Source organism: Lagopus leucura, unplaced genomic scaffold (genome assembly GCF_019238085.1).
Source record: "Lagopus leucura isolate 7727_CA_CO unplaced genomic scaffold, USGS_WTPT01 Super-Scaffold_100033, whole genome shotgun sequence".
NCBI lineage: Eukaryota > Metazoa > Chordata > Aves > Galliformes > Phasianidae > Lagopus > Lagopus leucura.
The window spans coordinates 3,101,656-3,125,231 of record NW_024962282.1 but is presented as its reverse complement, the minus strand read 5'-3'; the positions used below and the strand labels follow the sequence as shown (position 1 = coordinate 3,125,231).

Below are 23,576 nucleotides of genomic sequence, written 5' to 3'. Positions count from 1 at the left end.
CACTTAAGTAGTTGCAGGTTTTCAGTTTGCCTCAGAGGTATTTGTCAGGAGTGCCTGAAGGGAAGGCTGGAGACGAAGAGCAAGCACAGAGCCCTTTCTGACTGATATTTGTCTCTATTTTTTGTTTATTTTTTATTTATTTCTTATTTTCCTCTTTGGGACATTTATCTTTGGGAATTAAATAATGCATTTTGGGTTTGGAGCGCACTGGTTTTGCAGTGAAGTTCTACAGCATTGTTTGTTCTTGGGTAAACAGTGTGTGAGCACATTTTGCTGCAGCAATAGTGCCAACACTCACTGCAGAAACTGTGTTGGTAGGAGCCACTGCTTAATTTCTCCATAAGCTGAAGTGTTTTCTTCCTTTTCCTTTTGCCTCTCTTCGTCCCTAATGTAGATGGCACCAGTACAAGCATTGCACAGTTCCTCAGCAGTACATCTCCTCCCTTGGGCATTCCCTCCAAGGCTGAAGGAAGGCTTTTCACTTCCATTCCTCCTCTGAGGCTGCTGGCTGAAATACTGGCTCTATGGAGGCCCCTCCAGCAGCACCAGGGTTTGGACCCTGCACTATTCTCACACAGGTCACTGTGGATGGGCACTAGGTATCGACAGCTTTTGGCTGGGCTTACACTGGCACATGTGGAACGCTTTAATCCACATAGCAGTTTATTCTACTGCACCCTGCCCCCTCTGTCTTTTCCCAAGAAGCCCGAGTTGTTTGCCATGTTTGAGTGCCAAAAAAGATCTTTTGTCTCTTTGGGAACTGAGGCAGACGTGCTAGGGTAGCTGATATGTGGAATAAAGAATGGGAGAGCTGATGTAAGGGGGAAGCAGCTGTGCTTTGCTGCACTGCATTTGAAGTTGGGGTTTATTAGGTGACGTTTCTATAACACCAACTGTGTGGTTATCACATTTGCTTTAGAAAATCTTTCCTCACATCCCGAAACACTTCCTTCTCCCATCCTCCACTATTCAGTTACAGATTCTGCTTATTTGTAAGGGTCTCAATTAAAGTGGGAGGAAGGGGAAGTTGCATAGTAGATTGATGATGTTTAGAATGTGTCATAAGAATGTAGTTTACAAGGCAGACTTCTAAAACCTTTTTTTTGAAAAGCATTGGTGTTTCACATCTGTAAGGCAAGGCATACGGAGATGAATAGTTTTAAGATTTTCTGTTCCTTTGCTCTTTTCTGTTTTGTTGTGTGTGTGTGTGTTCCTTTGTGGTTTCTTCTGCAAGAGAAATGCTATATAAAGAAAACCTTACATGGATTTTTTGGGGCAGTACTGCCACTTGCAAATAATAAAGCAGAGTTTTTCTAGATCTTTGAATTATTGACCCTGTAGTTCCAAAATGCTAGCTGTTTTTATCTGCCTTTTGGGCAAGTGATGTTCTACTTGAGTGTTCGTGGTAATGCCTTCTCATACTTCTCTTTTGAATTCCCTCTGACCTGCAGGGCTCATGTAGCAGAAGTAATGCATGTGAAGAGACAATGTCAGAAACAATTACTTACTGATGTGTGTTGTGCAGTAATTATTCTCTCTGACTTTCTTGACAAGCCTTTTGGATTTGTGGTTTAGTTGAGTTTGCTGTGAATTAGAATGCTAACCCTAAGAGGCATAAAATATTACTGCACAGAGAAATGATCAAGCATTCAAACACAGACTGATGAGGGATGAAGAATTTACTGAGTGCTTCTTCTAAAGGTTTCTTTCTCATTCTTTCTAGGAAAGTGCTGCTTTGCTTATTTGATGGACAAGACACCTATAGTTTAAAACCTTTCTGTGAAAGTGTAGAATATTGTCTTATTTGCTTTATTTAATGATCTGCCACAGTCAGGAACAGCGTATACCTTTGTATTGCATCATTTATATTAGTCCTCAAATACCTTGAGGGAGAAACTTCATTGGTGGTGGTAAGTGATCTGCAGTCTGATAACAAGGCAATCCTAACCAACTTTGTCATTTGCATGTAGAACAACGTTTCAATGTTTAATTTAGTGAGGAAACAAGGTGGTCTCACAGAGACAAATTTTCTTCCAGCATGACTTCAGGAGAGTTTGGGAAACTCTTTTCGCAACTGTACTTGCTACTCTTTGTATTTACAATCTCAGGAAGGTGTGGAGAGGGATGTTGAGGATGCTGCAATGTACTGTACTGTGCTGTATGGTGCTTCTGACTTCCATCACCCTTATTTTTTGTCAACTATCTACTATTTGCATATATTACCTATTTCTCCTTGACTTGCTACTTTCAGCAAACTCCCTTACCACAAAAGTGGTAAGGGAGTTGTCCTGGGTTTGTTTTCCAAGCCCAGCACTAACTGACTGAACTGCCCTCAGTATGACTTCGGGGAGAAGTCCCTGTACCAGCTCTAATCAGCATGGGAATGTCGTGTCCCTTTCCAGCTCACTTGTGTGGGTGGTCTGAGAGGTTGAGATGTGGGAGGCCTCACTGTGCTGTTTCACTGAGGAGTGGTAAAATTTCTATTTATCAACATTGTTTCTGAGAAAAAGTCCTACAGAAATTTTGTGGCAGCCCAGGCCAATCTCAACTGTAGGCTGCTGTGGTTTCCCATCGTCTGTACTTACTGTGATCGTATGCCTTGCACAAGGACTGGCTAATCTTATTGGACATGGATCACTGTAGCAGGTTCTGGGGAGCACCAGACCCTGGAATGAGGGAAGAGGTTGACAGTGCACAGCCATTGACTGAACTAGTAAGTTCTTTACAGTGAGAGTAGTGAGGTGCTGGAACAGGCTGCCCAGAGAGGTTGTGGATGCCCCGTCCCTGGAGGTCAGGGGCCAGGTTGGATGGGGCTCTGGGCAGCCTGGTCTGGTATTAAATGTGGAGGTTGGTGGCCCTGCATGTGGCAGGGGGGTTGGAGATTCATGATCCTTGAGGTCCCTTCCAACCCTGGCCATTCTGTGATTCTAGTATGTTGCCGTGAAACACAGCACCACTGGGGGCTATAGTCAAAAAAGATCTTCAGTCTGGAATCTGTCTGAAATGGAACAATTTGCAGAACTGACCTGACCTCAAGCTCTAAGGGTTTTGTATTCCAGAGGACGTGTTCTCGTGCTCTGTGAGGTTGCTTCTAGGACTGCATGTTCATTTGGTAGGTGTCAGCGTTCACCTGTCCCATGGAAGTTTATTCAGGATCTGATTCTGCGAAGAACCTGACTCTGCTGGTCTCTTCCATTTTATATTTCTAGCACATGTAAATGAATTCTGTCCTATTCTGAAGATGGGCCATTCTTTTTGTTTCTTAGTGTCTTCTTTTGCATGCATTTCAGCTTTGTTCTGTAATAGAAGCATAGCCCTGCTCCCTGCTGTTGGTGAGAACACGCCTGTTATTGTAACTTTGAATGCTGCTTCTGTTGTTTTTCTGTTTGTTGAAAACAGAGCAAAAGGTCCTTCTGTCTTTTTGCTCTGGATAGTGCAATAAAAAAAAGTCTTGTAAAAGGTTTTTATTATAAGAACAGTTCCTTGAAAACTTCCATCAGGCAGTCTTATTTAAATGCATCATGTCCTCTTACTGTGCTTCCTATGCAGTCTTTCTCTTAAAACAAACAAACAAAAAACAACTTAGGATGCTTTTAAAGATAGGAGCTGGGGATTTTCTTTAATTTGTAAAAAGCTGCCTTGAATTCTTGGTAGTTTCTTTTGTCACTTCCCTGGCCCACCTCTTCCCACCTTCCTTGAAACTGTACCGGAAAAAGGAAAGATGCTCATTTTCTGAGCTTGCAGTCACAAAATGCAGATGTTCTCAACTGCTTTTCTTTGGTGCTTTAAAACTATTGCTGCAGTTTTTGAGAATGTTCCTGAATAAGTGTGGCAGTGTGTTTTGTTATCAACTGGATGAATGACTTAAATTGCAAGTAGGTGTCTATACATTTCTCATTGTCATTAGTTACAGAGAGCTTAGAAGAATATGTGCCACTGAAGGAATGGATGGTCTATTTGTATCCAGTGACATTTACACCCAATATTCTGTTATGCAGTGAAAATAACTTTTTTTTTTTTTTTTTTTTTAATTTCAGTGCAGAGTGAGGTTCTTTGTGTCACAGTTGATGAAAAGCTGAAAAGAAAAAGAAACCAAGAAAACAAAAGTATCTTTTCCAGTCAGCAGATCTTAACTTGTCTTTTTGTCCTTACCATCTTTCTGGTGGCTGCAGGAGATAGAAGTATATTGTTCATTGAATGTTGAAATAAAGGTTGCATGCTGAAAGGAGTGTGTTCTCATGGGATTGGGATAAGGAGCAAATTTGGGTTCCTTGGATGACAAACAGGCAAAAGAAAACAAACACATAGGAGCCTTTAATTGCACTGGTTATTTTTTGTCTTCTCTCTGCTTCCTCCAAATAAAGTCCTTATTTTTTTTTTTTTTTACAGCTGAAGGATGGCACTCCACCCAACCTACATTTCAATTACACTTAAGTAGAGGGCGGTGTGTCCCTAACACACATTTCTACCTTTGTTTTAGAAAGGCGGACAGAGGACTTCCTTTGCCTTTGAACTCTTTTCTCAGCCAAAGCAGAACCTTTTAACTTGCATAAAGGAGTTTTTGGAGGGAGTCAGAGCTGTGAGTGTTGTTGGTTGTAGATTTCTCCCAAGTCCTAAGAAATAACAGCCATTAAAGACAGTGGGCAAACCCCTGATTCACTGCATACGGTGGGTGTGAAACCTCTTATTCCAATTGCTGAAGCAATACTGGGGAAAAAAAAAAAAAAAAAAAGTGATCCTGAAGATTTTTCTCATAAATAATTCAAACCATTTTCAAAACAGTTAAAAATCCCAATTTGAGCAATAAATTAGCTAGTCTAGCCATCAATTCAGCTTGCGCTGTGTCTGTTGCCAGCAGCGAGCAGACGAGGGGATAGAAGTGCAGGACAGTAGGTTAGTGTGTTTCAGCATAAAAGAGAAGAGTTCTTTTCAGGGTACATCCAAGAAAGAGCTTCTCTGGGAAAGGGAATCCTCTGATGGGAAATGCACGTGGTTCTGCTTAGGAAGAAGGAGCTGGAAGGAAGGAAGCAAGTCATAATCTGAAGGCATTTGTCTGATGGCGTGACTGCTTACAGGTCTTGCAGCTGCATCTTTCCTTGAATCATGGTTTTTCTTCCATGAATTCTCATTCAGTGACTTTCTTACCTTAGTCTGCCAAACTTTCGTTGTTTATTTCCTAGTTGGTAGAGTTTTGTAGCTACGTGTAGATCAGTGTTTGTTAAAGAAGGAATCAGAGAAAGGTATTTTTTTATTTCCATTCTTTTGAAACAGTGGCTAATTATTGGTATATTAGTAGCTCTCCAACTATGCATTGAAGTGACTTTTCTTTAACACTACGATGTGGACTCCTGACAGTTCATTCTTGTGATAGAAAGCATCTATTTCTGTGTTTCTGAGAGCATGTCTTAGAATGGCCAGCTTCTGTGTTTCATCCCAATTTTATTTGGTAGGTGGGAATCCGTGAAATTCAGCCACCTCTGGGAATAAGTTAGAATGGTACTGTTCTCCAGAGGTTAAGTCTGGGCTTTCTGCTTTTTATTTCTTGTTCATTTTTTGAAGGGCTAGAGTGGATCAGTAGAATTGCCACCTAATTTCACATCTAGTATGATGCAGGCTGTATAGATAAGTTACAGCTTTTTCACTTTTTTTTTTTTTTTTTTTCTCTTAAGGCTTGAAAATAGTCTTATTTTTAATGGAACTGCTTTTGCTTTAATTTTAAGACATTGGTTCTTGTCATTACTGTCTTTGGATGTCTGCATGCATTTTTAGCACCTGTATTATGCAGTGTAACCAGATCAACTGCTGGCTATCTGGCACCAGGGCGCATACTACGTGTTCCTCACTCTGCTTATCCTTTGCTACCTGTCAGTCTTGCTTCTGATTTCTCTAATTTGTTCTACTCTCTCATCTCTTCTACAGCATGGATTCCAGTTATATACACACTATTTTACCAGCTAACTATTTTTGTTATTTTTGACTTGGACCAGTGATTTTAGAGCTGGAGTGATTTTTATGCTCAGTAAATGTGATTTGCAAAGATAACACTCCAGAAAAATGTCTTTGTATCTGTAACCTCATTGCACATACTGAGAAGGTGGCTGCTGGCTGAACTGGGGATCCTACTGCCATTTGTGACATCAGCTACTGGTTTTAGATTAGCTTCATTCTAAATGCGTTGTGGAATGCTTCCATTCCTGTATTTTTGCAGACAATTTGGACTTTTTTATATGTGTTGTGCCCCATGACAGGCATGTTACTGCAGTTACTCGGTTTTCATCCAAAAGCCAAGAATGAGAAAGATGCATTTAAAAACGTTACACGATATGCATTTTCACCCGAGTGTAAATGTTACTGTGTGTGCTTTAATGCATTTTTTTAACACTCAAAGCAGAATAGAATTAACAAAATACGTTATTCATATATGCATATATAAGAAACAATATATATATAGTATTTTGTTATATATGGTGTCTGAGTTGGTACTGAATTGGTCTTCTTGTCTGGTTTCCTGAGGGCTCTTTCAAAGCACAGTGGAGATGCAGTATTAAGGCAGCTAGGCTGTTCTCTGGATGGTGTTTATAATTCATGCACTGTTTGTATCCCTGTGTTGGCTGACTTCTGATTTACAGTCCACTCTTTGGAAAATCCAACTCTTTGGCTGTTGTGGCCAGCCTCATCTTGAGCCCTTACCCTGTGCAATCTGCGATGGGTCTCGCCATTGCAAGACTCTTTAAGCTGTGAGATGGACAATGAAGAGGTAAATGATATAGTTACAGGTTCTCTGAGGACTCTTGAATCCTAACTTCCATTTCTCTAGTGTGCTGCTTAGCTCAGGAAGGCTGCCCAAAATATGTGGTTCATAATTGCCGTTGCTGGTGCAGATGGCTGTTATTCTTATTTGTTTAGTTACAGCAGTACGAACTGTTTTGTGGTTAATCTGCTTTATGTTGATTGCCATAAGACATTCATGTACAGCCTGCGTATGCTTAAATGAGAGTGTCCTTATGTGGAAAATATAGCTGTTTTGTTCTGATTGCTTACCATCTCCAATATAATTTTCTATTAAAAGATGTCTTTTACGCAGTAAATGTACATTGAAACTCAGTGGGTTGAATGAATAGCAGGCTATATCACAGGAATTTAAAGAAACAAGCTGCTTAGCATGATAAAGGCAGCAAACTGCTTAATAAGAATCAGTAGAGCTTTGTTTTATAATTATTTTGAGCAAGTCAGCAGGCTCAGTGAACAAATGAAGGTGGCAGTATTAACAATTCTTGAAAACCAGTGTTGTGTGACCATTCAGTTCTTCTGTCAGGCACTTGTAGTAGCTAGGATAGCTGCTTCTGAGTGCTTCTTTACTGCTGCGGCAGGAAAATTGACAGTTCTACCTCTCTAATATCTGCTCTGAGACTTTTCTTTTTTTCCAAGCTAGTATTCAGGGAGAGATTTCTGTATAGTTCTTAGCCTTGAATGGTTGTTTATTTTTTTAGGAGTTGTAGCACTGCATTGTAGTCATATTCTAAAAACTGAATCCAAACGATGAATTGATAGCATATGTAAAAACCTATGGTTCAGTTTATATATATATATATTTATATATATATATATACATATTTTTTTTAATATATATTTTTATCCAGTTTGCCCTTTCTCAGCAAGGACAGTTTAAGAAACAGTCCACCTAGATGTGTGTTGCTTCTGTTGCTGTAAGGTACCTGGAAGAAATTGTTCTGCAGGCATGGCTTCGGTGTACAACATATGTTAACAGTTTCGATTCAGCTGTAGCTTATTCCATGACTGCATGTGAAGATGATTCTTCAACTTGGCATGTTTATCTGCACCTAGTAACAGTGACTGCAGCCATGAATTGTCTTCCCCTCCGTTCAGCTTGCAAACAGAACATTGCAAGTGGCATAGTCAAAAAAGAAGGGAAAGAAGCAAGGGGTGTTCGTCTTTGGTGGTAGGATTTTAAGTTTGAATTTCCAGCAGTTCAAGAATCTTGTCTTTCTTTTTTGTTTTATGGAGAATTTTAAATTTCAGGTTCTTCACTTAAAGTAAATGTCTGATAGTTTATGTACTGGTGGGAGGTCATGAGTAATTGAACCCAGAAGTTGAATGACCTAACCTTTTTTTTTTTTACTGTGTTGGGAGGACGTTTTTCTTTTCCTTAAGAAGAACGTGAAAGGCAGTGAATCAATTTTTTCTCAGGGTAAACCAAGAAAGAGTTGAAGTAAGCCCTTTGGGGTTGACTCTTCTTTTTGCTCCACCTCAAACCTGAGGAGAGCTTGGTAGATAGCATCTTGCAGGTTAGTGAAGATCTCTGTGCTTGGCTGTACTTTCAGTAACCTTTTGTCCCACTGTATGATTTTGTGGAAGCAGTTTCCATTGGTAGATGTGGTTTTATGAGTACATCCAAAGCAATGCTGTGTTCCACAGTATATCGTGTTTTTGGAGTTTGTGAGTCCTACTTCAGACACATCTGTCTTCTGCTCACAGGTTGCGTGTCAAGAGAAGTCATGTCAGGAAGAGGAGTGGAGCAAGCGTTGGCCTGTATTCACTGCAGTTCTGCATTGTGGTGCATGTTACAGTCAATATTAGGCTGCTAATTGCAATATCACTCAAAATAGGCATAGTAGATAGTTCAAATGTGAAATATTTGGGGTGTGTGGCTGTTCTAATGTGCTTGTAATTAGGAAGCCCAGATTACAGACACATAGGCCAGTATCCTTTAAGGAGAGGAGTTTTACGAGAAGCAGAATCTGATGACTGCAGACCTTTGATTGTCCTCAGTGTGAGGACGTGACTCACTCTAACACTTGTGGGATACATAATTTTTATCAATTTCTTTTGCATTTTTATTTTCTCAGTTTTAGAGTAAAACTGTCAACTTCTGATGTTTTTCTTCCTCCTCATTAAAATGTTTTGTTATTCAGAGTTGTTGTTTTTTTTTTTTTTTTTTTTAAATCAAAATGCTTTCAATGAATACTAAATTAATCCGGTGTCCAGTTCACATAGAGACAGATCTTGAAACTTTGGGTTATTTTTGCCTGCTGGAAGTGTGCTGCAGTTGATGCTTTGCTGGAGCAAAAAGTGTGTGAGAAGCTGAGAAGCTTCTAACTGGTCATAAGTTTAGGAACTAAGGATTAATTGGATTTGGACACTGAAGTAAAGCAATTTTGTGTGTGTGTGGTTGGATGCCTATTGGTAACTGTGAGCTGATCAGTGAGGGAGGTGAAGGGGAACCTAGCAACCTGCTGGTGCTCAGGTTCTCATTGGTAGTAACAGCAAGAAAATAAGCTGCTCAATGTCCTGCAGTTGCACAGATCAACTTTCTGTTCCAGGATTGAGATTTGCAGATGGTGTTGGTGAGTTGTCGCTTGAGTTCCCTTCCCTATCGAATCACTTGATTTTAGCTTTGCTCGTTCTGAAGGTCCAGTGGTTTGTTTTATTACGTATGCTTCTGTCTGGATCAGGATTTACTTCCAAAGACAAGGTGGGTTTCCAGAAACCTGTTTTAGTTCTTACATTATGTTTTAGACTGATTTTTAGATCTAAAAAAATGTACGTGTGTCTTAGAGTATGTCTTGGGGGAATATGAGGAAAGGCATTTTAAAGTAGATTACCATCCATTTTTGCAGATTTTTTTGGTGATTGTAAAGGAAGAGCAGCATCCTGAATTTTTTCACTATTGATCATTTTGGGAAGAAGATTTTTATTTTAGAAATTGTCTCATTCTTTCAAAAACATGCATAATCTTGCATGTAGGTGAACCCAGTAATTGTCATGTGGTTTCCAAGCTCAGAGAAAAACTTGACTTTCAGATATTTACTTGTTTAATTATGTGGGGGAAGGAAAACAAACTAGCTTTTTCCTCAGTTGTAAAAAAGGCTGGCATTACATCATCTGCACAGATGTAAATATGGAAAACAGTAGGTGGGTTAAACATCCTGACTTGTTTCTTAGAGACTGGAAGTTCTCTAAGCCCTTATTTTCATCTTCTACGTTTGTTTTTTAGCTCTTGCATAAATGCTATTTGTAAACGTTTTCTGTCATTGATTCTGCTCTTTTTCAAGAAGGCTGCATTTCAGGGAAGTTGTATTAGATTTGTTTCCCCTAACTACCCCTCTCTTTATACATGTTTCTAATTCCCTCAGTAGCCATTCATTTCTCTTTCAAGAATGATATTATTGAACCAAATAACATAAAACCACTCAGGTACTTTTTTTTTTTTTACTTTTTTTTTTTTTTTTTAATGAAAATCAGTTGCCTTGTTGCTTTTCAGCCAAACAGGAAAAAAAAGAAAAGACAAATGACAATCTTTCCTTTAATTTCAGTGCTAAAAAAAATGGGGATGAAGGGAACATACGGGCAGCTTAGGTACCGTGAGACCTGTCCTAGGTCCTGATTCAGGACAAGATCGCTGTTGGAGGTAATAGTTAAGGCAGACTTGAAACCAAATCCAAAGTTAGGTGACTTGTTAACTTAGTCGTCTCTAGACGACTTCTAAGCATATGATGGAAATGAAGTTTTCCTTGCTGTTGTAGGGTGTGTTTACTAGGGTCTTTATTGTCTATAGGCAGTTATAACTATCTCTGTATGGCTATTTTGTGGAAGTAACTGAATAGAGATTCTATTTCATTTAGAAACTGAGTTTTAAATATTACTGTAGAAGTTTAGAACAAACCCAACCAATTTTAAAATCAATTTCTATTGCCATGTAATTGTAGCATGTAAGAAAATAAGTGAGGAGTTGAAGAGTGTTTTCTCTTTTGCAGGTGTTGCTGAAACAGTTTGATTTATTTAAATTGTATGATTTCATGCAATTCTGACTGATTGTTAGTGCAGCTGCCAGCAGCTGCATGATTGCTGAGCTAATTGTATTCTAGTGAGATAGCAGTGCTTATTTTTAAGATCTGTGGTTATGTAGTTTTTTTTTTTCCTTTGTTTTTTCTTTTTCTCTTAGTGAACACAAATTTGGAAGTATAACTGTGGAGTTGCTGAGTGGTTTCACAATGGACATTCATTGCGTTAGTGGAAATTTAAGAGGTTGTGTCAGCCAGTCTTTAGTATGGCTATTAAAAATTAGAACCACGCTGCTTAAATCCATATACCTCTGTAGGCCTTGGGATGGTCTTGTCACTGGAGTTAATTTCATTGTGTCTTCTTTGGGACTATTTTATATTTTAACATGTAAAACACGTTCGTTTGTCAGGTAACTAATTACTATTGCTGCGTTGTTGTGGTTCTGTATACAGGAACTGGGAGCTGCTGTGACATGTTGGTAATCGCCTTCAAGAAATACCTGTATGAAATGTGAAACTTACACAAGGTTGTATATGTACAGAAAACATATTAGGAGAGTAGATTAGTCATTATGCATGCTAATTCAGTATAGAAAATGTACATATTATTTACTGGTGTGTTAGCTACATAGTTACAGTCGACAGTATGAAATTTATAATGCAGTGTTGTTTTTATTTGTTATATAGCTTTATGCCAGTATATTCAGGCCTCTAAAACCCGAGATGGTGCCAGCTGTTTCATTTCAAGTGCAACAGAAGGTAAAGGAAAATACGTGGGGAAATTTAAAAACAGAACAAACCTGATCTTCCGCTCTCTTGATACCCTCTCTTCATGGGCACTTACTTGGTTCTTGATCTTTTAACACTCTAAGCTCTCTTTTCACAGCTAACTTTTTGTAATAGATGATGTACATCCTTTTTTCCCTAAGTCTTGAAGAAGAAACTAAGTGACGCTACATTTGTTTATGTTAAACCTGCATCATCTTTGCCTCTTGTCTGTTTGTGCTTTTCTTCTGTAACAAAAGTCCACGAAGCTTAAGCTTTAGCTATATTATAATGAGAATCTGAAATAACTAAAGAGTAATTTGGAGAATTATTGACATAATCAGAATCTGAAGATACACTTAAGGAAAAGCACAGATACTTAACATTGAAATGTTACAGTGCCAGTCCTTGCTAATATCTGCAGTCTGGTTTTATGCTAACTAACTGTCTTGTATTTTCTGTTTCTCTTGAAAGGAGTGTGTGTGTTTAATTCACTTATTCTCACGTGTACCTGCTGATGTCCTGCTTTACGGCTTTGTTAGAGCTTAAAAAGAGAATGATATATTTACATCTTTATCTTTCTTCTACCTCCAGGGGAGAACTTTGATCAGACTCCGTTAAGACGCACATTTAAGTCCAAAGTTCTTGCTCGCTATCCTGAGAATGTTGAATGGAACCCTTTTGATCAGGATGCAGTGGGAATGGTCAGTATCACTTAATGGCTCTTGTTTTTAAGGCAAAAACCTACCCTGACGATTGAAGGCATTTGCTTTTCTTTTCCTTGACAAAAAAAAAAAAAAAAAAAAATGTTGCACTGCAAAGTCTATTATAGACTGGAAAAAAAAATACCATTAAATGCTATAAATTGTGCAGGCTCAAAAGATCTTTTTGTTTAATTGGGATATTCTTTAAAGGAAATTAAGTTTAAAATATGTAAACAATATGTCTCTAGGACAGTTTTTTGTTCTTTACAACTTTTTCTGTTACTAGAGAATGGGTGGAGAAATAAATTAGTCTGTGGTTGATGAATCTCCCTTGTGCATTATAGTACTGTTTAATGGAACATAGTGTAGTTTCTTATTTTAGACCAAAATTATTACTTTTCTTTGTCAAGTTTCTGGTCTTAATGAAGAAAATACTTCATGAGAGTTTGAACTTTGTTGTTTTATTTCTATTGAGACTTGTAACAAAATGGTTACGGCCTTTAATAGAAACAACATAAAGTCCTTTTGAAGTATTCCTTTAGTTTTTCTAATTTGGATCTGTATTATTGTATTGTACAGAGACTTACCACTTAGTGCAATTTTAATATGAAATGTGATGGCAGCTTGTGGGTTCTAAATTCTGTTTTGTCAAATTCTTCTAAAGTGGGGGGAGAGAAAAAAGTGTTAATATTATCTCCTCCTCCCCCCCTCCCCTCTTTGTTTTTATTTACAGCTGTGTATGCCTAAAGGGCTTGCTTTCAAGACACAAGCAGATTCTAGAGAACCTCAGTTCCACTCTTTTATTATCACTCGTGAAGATGGCTCACGGACATTTGGATTTTCTCTCACGTTTTTTGAGGAAGTTACTAGCAAGCAGATCTGCAGTGCAATGCAGACATTGTATCACATGCACAATGCTGAATATGACATTCTTCATACTCCACCCACAAATGACAAAGATAGCTGCAGCAGCACTGGAGACTGCAACGGCACTTCTATTTCAAAGCTACAGCGCTTTAACTCGTATGACATTAGCAGAGACACGCTCTATGTCTCAAAGTGCATTTGTTTGATTACTCCGATGTCTTTCATGAAAGCTTGTAAGAAAGTACTCGAACAACTTCACCAAGCAGTGACTTCTCCTCAGCCACCACCTCTACCTTTAGAAAGCTACATCTACAATATTCTCTATGAGGTTCCTCTTCCTCCAGCAGGAAGGTCATTAAAATTTTCAGGAGTTTATGGACCAATTATATGCCAGAGGCCAAGCACCAATGAACTACCATTATTTGATTTCCCGGTTAAAGAAGTGTTTGAGTTGCTTGGAGTCGAAAATGTGGTTCAGCTCTTTACCTGTGCTCTCTTGGAATTTCAGATACTGCTTTATTCACAGCGTGAGTACTTCCTTTTTGTTCTCCTATCTAGTAGTTGTACTGGCATAAGGATTCTTCATTTCTGGAATGTTTGAAAAAAGCAAAATGGAAACAAAACAAAAGAAAACACAGAAACCAGAGTAGCTGCATTGAAGTGGCATTAGAGTGCTAATGCAGTAAGGCTAATCTATCTGCAAGTATTAATGTCAAGAAAAAATCTCAAATTACAGAGAGCATTTCTTTGGTTCCTATTTCTAGGCACCTCAGTTTAAACCCTGGGGCTTTCACATAATCTCCTGCATGCACTGACTGTCCCGTTTATTGTTGTTTCTGGATGTGTTCTATTGTTAGACTAATATGCTTTTTCCCATGTAATTGCTTAGCTGAATTCTCCCTCCTATCTCTACCAAACTGTGTGCGTTCTGAGAAGAGGCATAGTAAACTTTGAAGGACTTTGAAGAATAATTCATAGTGCAAATATAAATTTATCTTTGAGTACCTGAAGTCACATTTCAGTAGTAATTTTGAAATAAAATTACCTGAGAAAGTTGTATTTGCCAGAATTTAAAATTTGATTTTCTTTTGAGGCCTGAAACAGTATTGCTGATGTCTTCTGCTGATGTCTTGTAGATAAAGCTTGAGATAAAGCTTGCTTTTAAGTGTGTAGGTGGAACTAAGCTGTATTAAAGTCTGTGAACACTGGGCTTTTTTTCCTCTAAATTCCGTAACTCTAAAACAATATATGTGGAATTACACCAGAAAATAATTTTTTCTACTTCTCTTTATCCTAACATTAGGACTGACATTTGGTGGTTTTGACCTAATGGTATGGATTAAAGTAGATGGTTTGCATTTGAACACAGTTTTATAGTAGTGGCAAAGAAACCTAGAAGACCCTAAGCTGAATCCTGGGGTAGCCTATGGTGTTACTGAAGGCTGTTTTCAATATTTGCTGTCACTGAATTATGTGGAAAACAAATGTTAAATATTTTTAAAATATATCCTGCTGTTATTAACAAAATTCTTGAAGCATGAAATAAAGATGTTTGTGTGTATTGAGGTGTGTGCGTAAAGCCAAAGAACAGTTCACTGCGTATGTGGATCAAGGTGTATAATTGTAGCAAGACTCAACAACTTATGTCGCATTTGTTGTGTAAATGTTAACTGCCAGAGAAAAACTATATCTTCATTCAAGTACAGTCAAAACCCCAACAAAAACAACCCCAAAAAACCCCAAACGAACAAAAAATCCAACAGTGTATGTAGGGAGTGTTTGTTTATGTGGGCACCTCTGTCTCACAGGCAGAAATTTTAACACAAACTCTTCCATCTGAAGATGGTGGTGAAGTTGGCCTGTAGTTGTGCTGGAGCTGTTATATGGCAGATGTGTACGTGTGCCTCTTCAGCTGAAAGTACAGCAAGAAGAGTAGTGCACATGTCACAACATTGGAACGGCATTCCCCGTATCTTTGCTAGAGTATCGCTTGCCCTGGGCTGGAACTTGGTGTGCTTGCAGACTCATCTTCTGTATTTTAGGTTCTGTTTCCAAGGTCATATTGATAGGCTCAACATGTTTGTCCCCTTTGGCTCTTTCCAAGTGTCTCATTAGTCATTAATTAACATAGCTTAAAAAAAAGCTCTGGGATGTGGATTTCTTGCTGGCACACACAAATGTGTGGAAATCGAGAGAGAGGACTTATTGAATGAAAGGCCAGTAGCCCTGGATCTGATCTTTATGACAGTTTTTGTCTCCTGCTCCCCGCCTTACCTTAAGTTTTGTCTTAGTTGGGCTTCTTTATGCCTTGTTAGAAGTGTTGTTTCAGACTATCAAGTTTTCACTGATAACTTTTGGCAGAAAAGGCCTTCTTGCAGTCAAAAAGTAACTTGAGTTATCTGTTAGACTTTTGGCCATCAGTTTTGGTGAAATCATGCCTTCTCAGTAACAGTAGCTGTAGTTTTTGAAGCAGAAGCATATATTTTCTGAGAAATCAAATCTTAGGCTCTTTTTTTCTTGCTCTCTTGAAGCATTTTGCTAACACTGAGAACATCATTAAAGCTACTAGTGGATAATAACAAAAGTTAGCGAATACTGAAGGAGCTGCTAGCAGTCAAGTTCAAGACTTTTCTAAAATGCTTTTGATAAAGACTTAATTTTGTGAGATTGGGAAGTATTTTGAAATTCTAGAAAATAAATCTTTTCTTCCTGTAATCTCTTATGTATTTTCTAACCAAGATATTCTTTTTTCTTTTATGTGGCAGTGAAGTAGAAAATTGGTTTAGTAGAATGATTGCTTTCCTTGGTGCTTAGGAGAGTGTTATCAGTAGAAAAAATGACACACCTGACTGAGATTCTCATTGCCTGTACCTTTACCAATTAGTTTCCTTCTTCTACTTTATTTTCTTCTTACTGGAATATTCTCCTAATACATTCTGTGTGGTTAACTAGCTTTTTTTCTTTCTGACTGCAAGAAAGGGTACATTGCATTTAGATACAGGTGTGTTCAGCTCCAAGAGGAATTGAAAATTGCTTGAACTTTTGTAAAGAGTTTGCTGTTGTTCTTGCGTGAGCAGCAGTGTGAGGTCTAGGTTGTCTTTGTGAATATAAATGTTATTTTTTTTCATTGTCTTTTGGCTTTTCTAGATCTCATGGTGCTTAAAACTGTGGCAATTGAAACAGAATCCCTTCTTGTTCTTCTGGGTCAGATGAGATTGCTGCATGTGTTGGATGGATTTAGGTTTAGAGCAGTATAAGCAGATTTCCTTGTGAGTCTGACTTCTTCTCCCACCTTAAGTTTTCCTTGGAGGACTTTGGAGGCAGGTGCATTCATTTCTGAAACAAGTTCTGTAGTGCTTTCAGTTGCTGGCAGTCCTTGGAACAGGAGTAACTTCACTTGGCAGTGAGCATGTTTTGCTTTGAGATTCCTTGGACATGTTTCTGAATTCATGCTTCTGGAAATTCTGCTTTTGTCCTACTGCACTGGCACAGCCTGTGTGTTTGGGACCAATATAAGCCAAACGTAGAGAATGAGTTCCTTGATATGGATGTTGACTTGGGAGAGTTGCCTCTCCCACTTTGGAATGCACTAGAGGAACTCGGGTGCTTGTGAGATGATGAAGAACCTGAAGCTAGTGCTGAGCCATGGAATTTGGGCAGGAACACCAGAAGACAGTGGTGCTGAAGGGGAGCTTTAGCTGTGCCCTCACTAGATTACACTACAGGAGCTGGTTTGCATTCCTGCAGTTTGTGTTGCTGTTGCATCTGTGAGATGGATTTATTTCTTATCTCTATTATACAGCACCTAGTGCTTGTCTGAACTCAGTGCATACTATTCAGAAAGCTGTGAAATCTGCTTGGAGGAGTCTTTTTTAAGCAGCTAAAAACAATAAAATGAGAAATACAGTGCACCAATGCCACAGACGATCTTGCTCAGCTTTATTTTTCTGGATGTTTGCTGGCTGTTGCCATTATCAAGTGAAAGTTTATTTGATTGCTTTGACTTTGAATTGTTCATCCCTTTTACTTCACTTGCTTTAAAATGATGTTCTCTGTGAAGATTTAAGGTATTGGTTTAATTTCTTTGCACTACTAGTCTCATATTAGTTGACTCCAGAAAGACATTTTCTTATGTCTACAGTAATTTAGGAAACGGGCTGCTGCTTGATGCAGGCATCTTTATTCAGCCTGAAAAAAGGTTCTGTGTTCTGTCAGACATAGAAGTGAACATGAATTAGAAGTTCTTTGATCCACTGCTTCTCCTTAGCACAATTCTCTCTTTCTTTGTCTGTTTAAATAAAAAGCCCAATTAAAAAATGCATGCATGCTTTATCTCAAGAGTCTGACATACTGAGTACCTCAGAAGAATTTTTTGGAAAATGTTTCTTTAGAACTGTGCTTAAAGGGAGCTCTAGGTTCTGGCAATGCTTTATTCTGATGGCTCAAGTGCATTGCATGTCACTTGTCTATAATGACTGCATACTGCAACATTTCACCTTCTGCTCCTCTTCAAGTTAAGAAGAGGTTGAATCTTGTTCAGTAGCACATCCTTCTCGTTTATTCAAATACTTTCTGAAGATCTCTAAACTCATCTGTGGTAGTGCTCCTCCTTTGTAAGGGCAACTCTGCTTTAAAGTAACAGAATGAGAGTGGTAAGGGGAATGGAAAAATTACTTGATAAATATAGCAATATTTCACATTGAAGATTAGAAGGAGAAACTACTTCAGAATGTTTAACTGCTCAACTGTTTTCAGTTGGATGAAGTCACAGGATTTGTGTAGGTCCTCATAGATATCTCTCTGGTAGGATGTGAGAAAGGATAGTTGAAATTATGGTTCTTAGGACTTCTTCCCTTCTCCTTTCTTTCCAGGTCCAAGATCTATTTCCTTCTTTTTCCTCAATTTGCTTGTCTGTTACAGATCAACAAAAATGTCTAGATGCTATAGACACAGGTAGTGGTGTAAATAGCTTCAATAAAGCACTTTAAGAGGTATTTTACATGCAGCGATTGGCTGAAAGAGGAAATCACACCTAATCTGTGTTCTTAAAGCAAGTGCTCATGTTACTAAAAATAATAATAAGAAAAACAAGGTGGATTTGCACCAGAAAAAAATATTCTGGTTTCAAAAACAAGAGTGAGAGTAACACCGCTGCTGGAGCACTTCTTTTTTTTTTTTTTTAAAGAAATAAATATTGAAATCCTTTGTAGTGCTCTGGTGCTGCTTTTTCCTCTTTTTTTTTTTCTTTTTTTTTTTCTTTTTACAAAACAAATGAAGCACCACACCCTCTCTGGATAGGTCTAACATAAGAAAACATCCAGGTTATTTTGCTTTATTTGCTTCTTGCCTTTGTCCGTTTGCCAACAGCTCTTGACGTACATAATGCCTAGAGAACGCTGGCTTGATGGAGAGAGAAGTTGTATTTAAATCAGCCAGCAGAATTAGACAGAGTGTTTTTGTGTAGTAGGAAAACACTGTTTCTATTCTGAGACTTGTCCTTTTGGGTAAACAAGCTGAACATGAACCAGCTGGAATCTTTGTGCATTTCTAGCTACTTTACAGTTTGACACTGGAGAAAATAGGGTACGGAATAGATTATTCTTCCCAAAGCTAATTGTTAATTCATCACTTCTTTGCAGTCAAGGCTGTGATTAAAGCTGTGAACTAATGCATAACTGTTCAGGCAGGAATTGGTGTCCAGGCAGAGTAGGGCGGTATTACTGGTGATGTTTGTCAAGCTGTTCTCTAATACACTTCAGCCCAGGTATTTTATTTATGTATTTATTTTGTAGCAAGAACTTGTGACTGTTTTAACCATCCTAGCTCACTTTGATTTAAGGAGCTCTGCAGAGCACATCTGGTGTGAGGCGGTGACAGTAAGCTTTACACAGGCACCTTTTCCACTGTTGTAGTTTGATCTGAAAATGAAAATCAAAAGCCTGGATTACAGAATGATGACTGGCATTGGCAAAGCCTGCACGGAGTTCTTCAGGGTTTCCTCAGGGACTCTGCAGACTGCAGACTTTACGCATTTACTTTCTATTCTAACGCAACTAATCACAAATGCCAGGAACTGTTTTTCTCTGAAGTGTTTGTTTAGAGCAGGTATTCTTTTTCATTTTCACTATGCAGCAGTGTAACAGCTTCAGATATCTCAGCATCTGGACCTGTGTGTTCAAGTGTCTTCTGCAGTTTTTTATTGTCTTTAATTTTATGAATGTGTTAGAAGACATTCCCCTCTGTCACAGACACCTATGATGGATACTTATTTTTTCCTCTCTCCTGTTTCCTCTGCCCCCACTTTCTGCCTGGAACTTGATATTATTGCAGTATCATGAGAAAGGCATCCTTTGTTTACAATTTGTACTGTATTTATAGCTTGACTGAAGATAAGAACTGTCATAGTCTTCTGAACTTGTTTTATGGTCTTTCCAGCCATGCTTGACTACAGCCAGGCTGCTCGACTGTATTGTGAATGTTTTAGTAGTTGTTTGTGTTAGAACACATGCTCTTGAGTTCATCTGGTGTTGCCTCATTTACAGTGCATAGATATCAAACCCCATTAGAGATGATTCCATGGTATGAAAGAGGAGGAGGTTTTGGCCCAGCATACTGCAGTGTTAACTGCTCTAGACACCAGCTGCTGAACAAAAAAGATCTTTTGGTATGCATGGTGCACAGGTGCACTTAGCACTGCTGGGAAATTGTACAAGGAAATGAGTTATTTATATGTTGAATTGAGACTTTGGCCATATATTGCAAAGGATAAATGAAGCTGATCCCTTTTATTTTTTACAGTTATTTCAGTTCCACTGTTGGATTGGCTACTATACAGCATGCTTTATAGACTTTTAAACACTCTTTTAAAAAGCGTTTATCTGAGAGATACCAGATGCATTGGTTTTCGTCCAAGGCTTCCATAGAAAGCCATAAGCACAGAGAAACTAAAATACTTCCACTGTATTTCTTAACCAATTACAATACAGATTCCAGACTCAGAATGGTGTTCCTGTTTGTAACCCTGGTTTAGGTAGTGTAGAGTGACTTAATGGGTGCAAAGACTTAATTTGCTCATTTCTGCATGACTTGTAGAATTGACCTACTTTGTGGTGCTGTTTCAGCAGAATGTGCTTAGGTGCACAAGTGTAGGCTTCCATTAAAAATGCTGCTCAGCTAACACCAGGTTCTGTGGTTTCTGTTTTAAAGCCAGTTCTCATTTCTTTAATTCAGGTTCATTTACTTAAATATGTTCGTGAAATTTTTTTTCTTGCTCTTTTTCAGATTATCAGAGACTGATGACTGTGGCAGAGACCATTACAGCACTAATGTTTCCATTTCAGTGGCAGCATGTGTATGTTCCTATCCTTCCTGCATCGCTCCTTCACTTTCTAGATGCTCCTGTCCCTTATCTGATGGGCTTGCACTCCAATGGACTGGATGACAGGTCTAAGCTGGAGCTTCCTCAAGAGGTGAGAGGAACTTGGATCAATTCATTAAATATTGTACGTAATAATGAGAGAAGTGAAGGATGAGCCAAAATATTGGTGTTAACCATAGCAGCCATTTTGAAATTCTAGCTGGTGATGATTTGGCGTAGATCTTATTTCATTTTTTTGGAGCTGCTAGAGCAAACCAATGAAATTGATTTAAAAAACAAAACAAAACAAAACAAAAACAAAAAAAAAACCCCACATTGTTTTGAAATTACATTTCCTGTTAAAGTGAGACTGGAGTTTTGCATGTGTTTTTGCTGTGAGGTTACAGAAAGAATGTTTTTCTGGTGGAAAAAGAACTTTGCCCTGTTGTGCTAGAAAATGCAGGAAGGTGCAGTGTGACCTTACTGGCTATGGACAAAAGGCCATACTGCTTCTGTGATGCACTGGTCTCAGTGCTGTGCTGTGCTGAAGCTGGTTGTTAGTGGTGTAGGATTAAGTTGGGTTTCTCTCTGCTGCACTTTTGAGTTGGATTGTCTTACCTGGATCCAGCTGCTTATGTGTCTGCACCAAAACTACTTTGGTTTTTCCTTTGAATGTAAAATTCAGTCTGCAGCAAAATGTTGACATCTATTTAAGTCAATTGGTTTTAACTGAGATAATGCTCAGGAAGTTCTTCCTTGTAGTGTGTCTGTGTTAACAACAGCCGTTGTATAAATGAAGCAAGTGGCTTGTGAAGGTTCTGCTACTCAAACATGAGGCTAGGAATACATTAAAGCCACTTAAAGGTTATTTTTATTTATTATATCCTATTTCACAAATATTCATTTTAAGGACTTGCCAGGAGAGACCTTAAGAGGATCAAGGGGCCGGGAGTGGGTGTGCGCTACCTGAGATAGCGAAGAAAGTTCCTACAGGAGCTGGTAACCGCCTGTGGGAAGCACGACAGGCGCCTGCAAGGCTGTACTATCAGTCATCAGAATGACTTTTCTCATAAAGTATCACTGAATGGCTTATTTGCTTCAGTAAATAGCAAATGATGAATGCTGTAGTATAATTTTCCTGTCTGTTGTGAAGGAGCTGGACAGCTCCATCAGAGAGCCCTGTGGAAACCTTGTACTAGGAGAATTGTCAGCAATGGAGATCTGGCCCCTGCTAGAGTCTGCTTACTTGCTAGTGCAGGCATAACTTCACAGGGAATGGGCTGAGTAAGTTATGGAAAACCTGCTTCAAAAATCCTGCTAGTGCCTATAATCTGCCTCTTTATCTGGTTGTCTGTTTGCTTCTATTGTCATTTGAATTACTGGAAAAGCAGAATTGTAGAAGAGAGGAGATTTTTCAGTGGTGGGTGTTACTTTCTTTTCCCCTTTTTGTTTCATTATCAGTCAGTGCTGCAACATAGCATGACATAAACTTCTTAAAAAAGCTGTGTGAGATTAAAGACTAGATATTTCTGTGAGCTTCCAGTCTGGTCACCATGCCAACATTGCTCTTTTTACTCAAATCCGTATGCTGGTGGTTTTCATTTGTTTTGCCTGGCAAGTTCAAAAGAAAATTTATTTTCGGATTGTTGTTTTCCTATTAAAATTCAAGTCTTTATAAATATCTTAATTTCTTTTTCTCCTTCACTTTTTGTACTGGCATAGTATCAGAGTAATGTATGTTCTTGCAATGAAAACACTATTGTTTTTGTTTACTACATTTTTACAAAACTTTGAATATGGCTAGTAGGATAGCTGATCAAGTGGAATGCATGTTAATATACACCATGGTTGTTTTTGTTCTTGTAGAAAGATTCTCATTAGACTGCTGTCCTTTTGCAATGAGAAAATTTTCTCTTTTTGAAATGGGTCTAACACTTCCCAGGTATCTAATCCAATTTAAAATATTAAAAATTAAATGAAAGTAGTATTTTAAACAATCACCCGGCACCACAATTTAAATTTAGTTTTACTGGTTGTCTTTTATGAAGGTAGAGAAGTAGATTTTTTTTTACAGTATCTCACTGAGACCAGGATTGTCTGGGAGGGGGAGGACACTCCGGGCCTAGGATATCAGCAGGAGTGTGCCTGTGTGATGGAATTTATTGCAGAATGCAAACTGGTCCTTCTGAAGCCTGTCTTTGGGAGCTAGCTCTGGCAGTTCTGTGTAAGGCTTTGTTTGAAAGTCACTGCTGAGTGAGGTTTCTTGGTAACTGGTGAAGTCTTTAGTGCTGTGGGTTGTGTTGTGGTTTAATCCTGCAGGTGGTTGAGCACCACGTGGTTATTTGCTCACTCACTCTTTCCCAGTGAGATGGGGGAGAGAATTGGAAAAGACAAAGTGGAGCTCATGGGTTGAGTTAAAGCTGTTTGCTAAGATAGACAAAAGGAGAAGGATATTACAAATGATAGTACATATAAATATGAATGAATGTATATATATGAATTTGTGTAAGAAGTGATGCACAATTTCTCACCACTTCCTGACCGATGCCCAGCTAGCCCCTGAGCAGTGGAAGAGAGCAAGACGAACTCCCACCTCCTTCAATACTACTTCTGCATGATGTCGTATGGTATGGAATATCCCTTTGGTCAGTGTAAGTCAGCTGTCCTAATTCTGTCTCCTGCCAGCTCTCAAGGCCCTTTGGTGCGAATGACTTTGGCTCTATACAACACTGCTTAGCAGGAAACAATAAACATCAGTGTGTTATCAACACAGTTTTTCTCCTAGAACCAAATCAGAGCATCATAGCGAACATTCTGAAAAGAACAATTCCATCCCATCTGAAATGAAGGCATTGAGAAAGTAGCTGTGGTGTGCAAATGGGTTTGAACATGTACTGGAGACTTCAGAGATACCTAAGTAGTTACCCTGTACAGACTTTTTTTTTTTATTACCTAAGAGGAAAACTAGACTGGGAAGAACAAGAGCTCACTGTCGGTGAGATTTTCATTGTATTTATTTCAAAAAGCAAAACAAAAAAAGATCAGCTGTTTTAATGAAAAGTAAACATGCCATCTAAAATG

At 38.5% G+C, this 23,576-nt stretch overlaps 1 protein-coding gene across 3 annotated transcripts in view; it reads left to right on the top strand.

Moving 5' to 3' along the window:
* Positions 1-23,576, top strand: part of DENND5A (DENN domain containing 5A) — a 59,302-nt gene that overhangs the window by 4,577 nt on the left and 31,149 nt on the right. For 2 of the 3 annotated variants that reach the window (XM_042882031.1, XM_042882033.1), the window contains exons 2-5: positions 11,490-11,561; positions 12,162-12,271; positions 13,005-13,665; positions 20,420-20,607. In XM_042882031.1, the coding sequence (XP_042737965.1) occupies positions 11,490-11,561; positions 12,162-12,271; positions 13,005-13,665; positions 20,420-20,607 (1,031 nt within the window). The remainder of the gene's footprint in view (positions 1-11,489; positions 11,562-12,161; positions 12,272-13,004; positions 13,666-20,419; positions 20,608-23,576) is intronic. The other variant, XM_042882032.1, reaches the window with a different exon arrangement.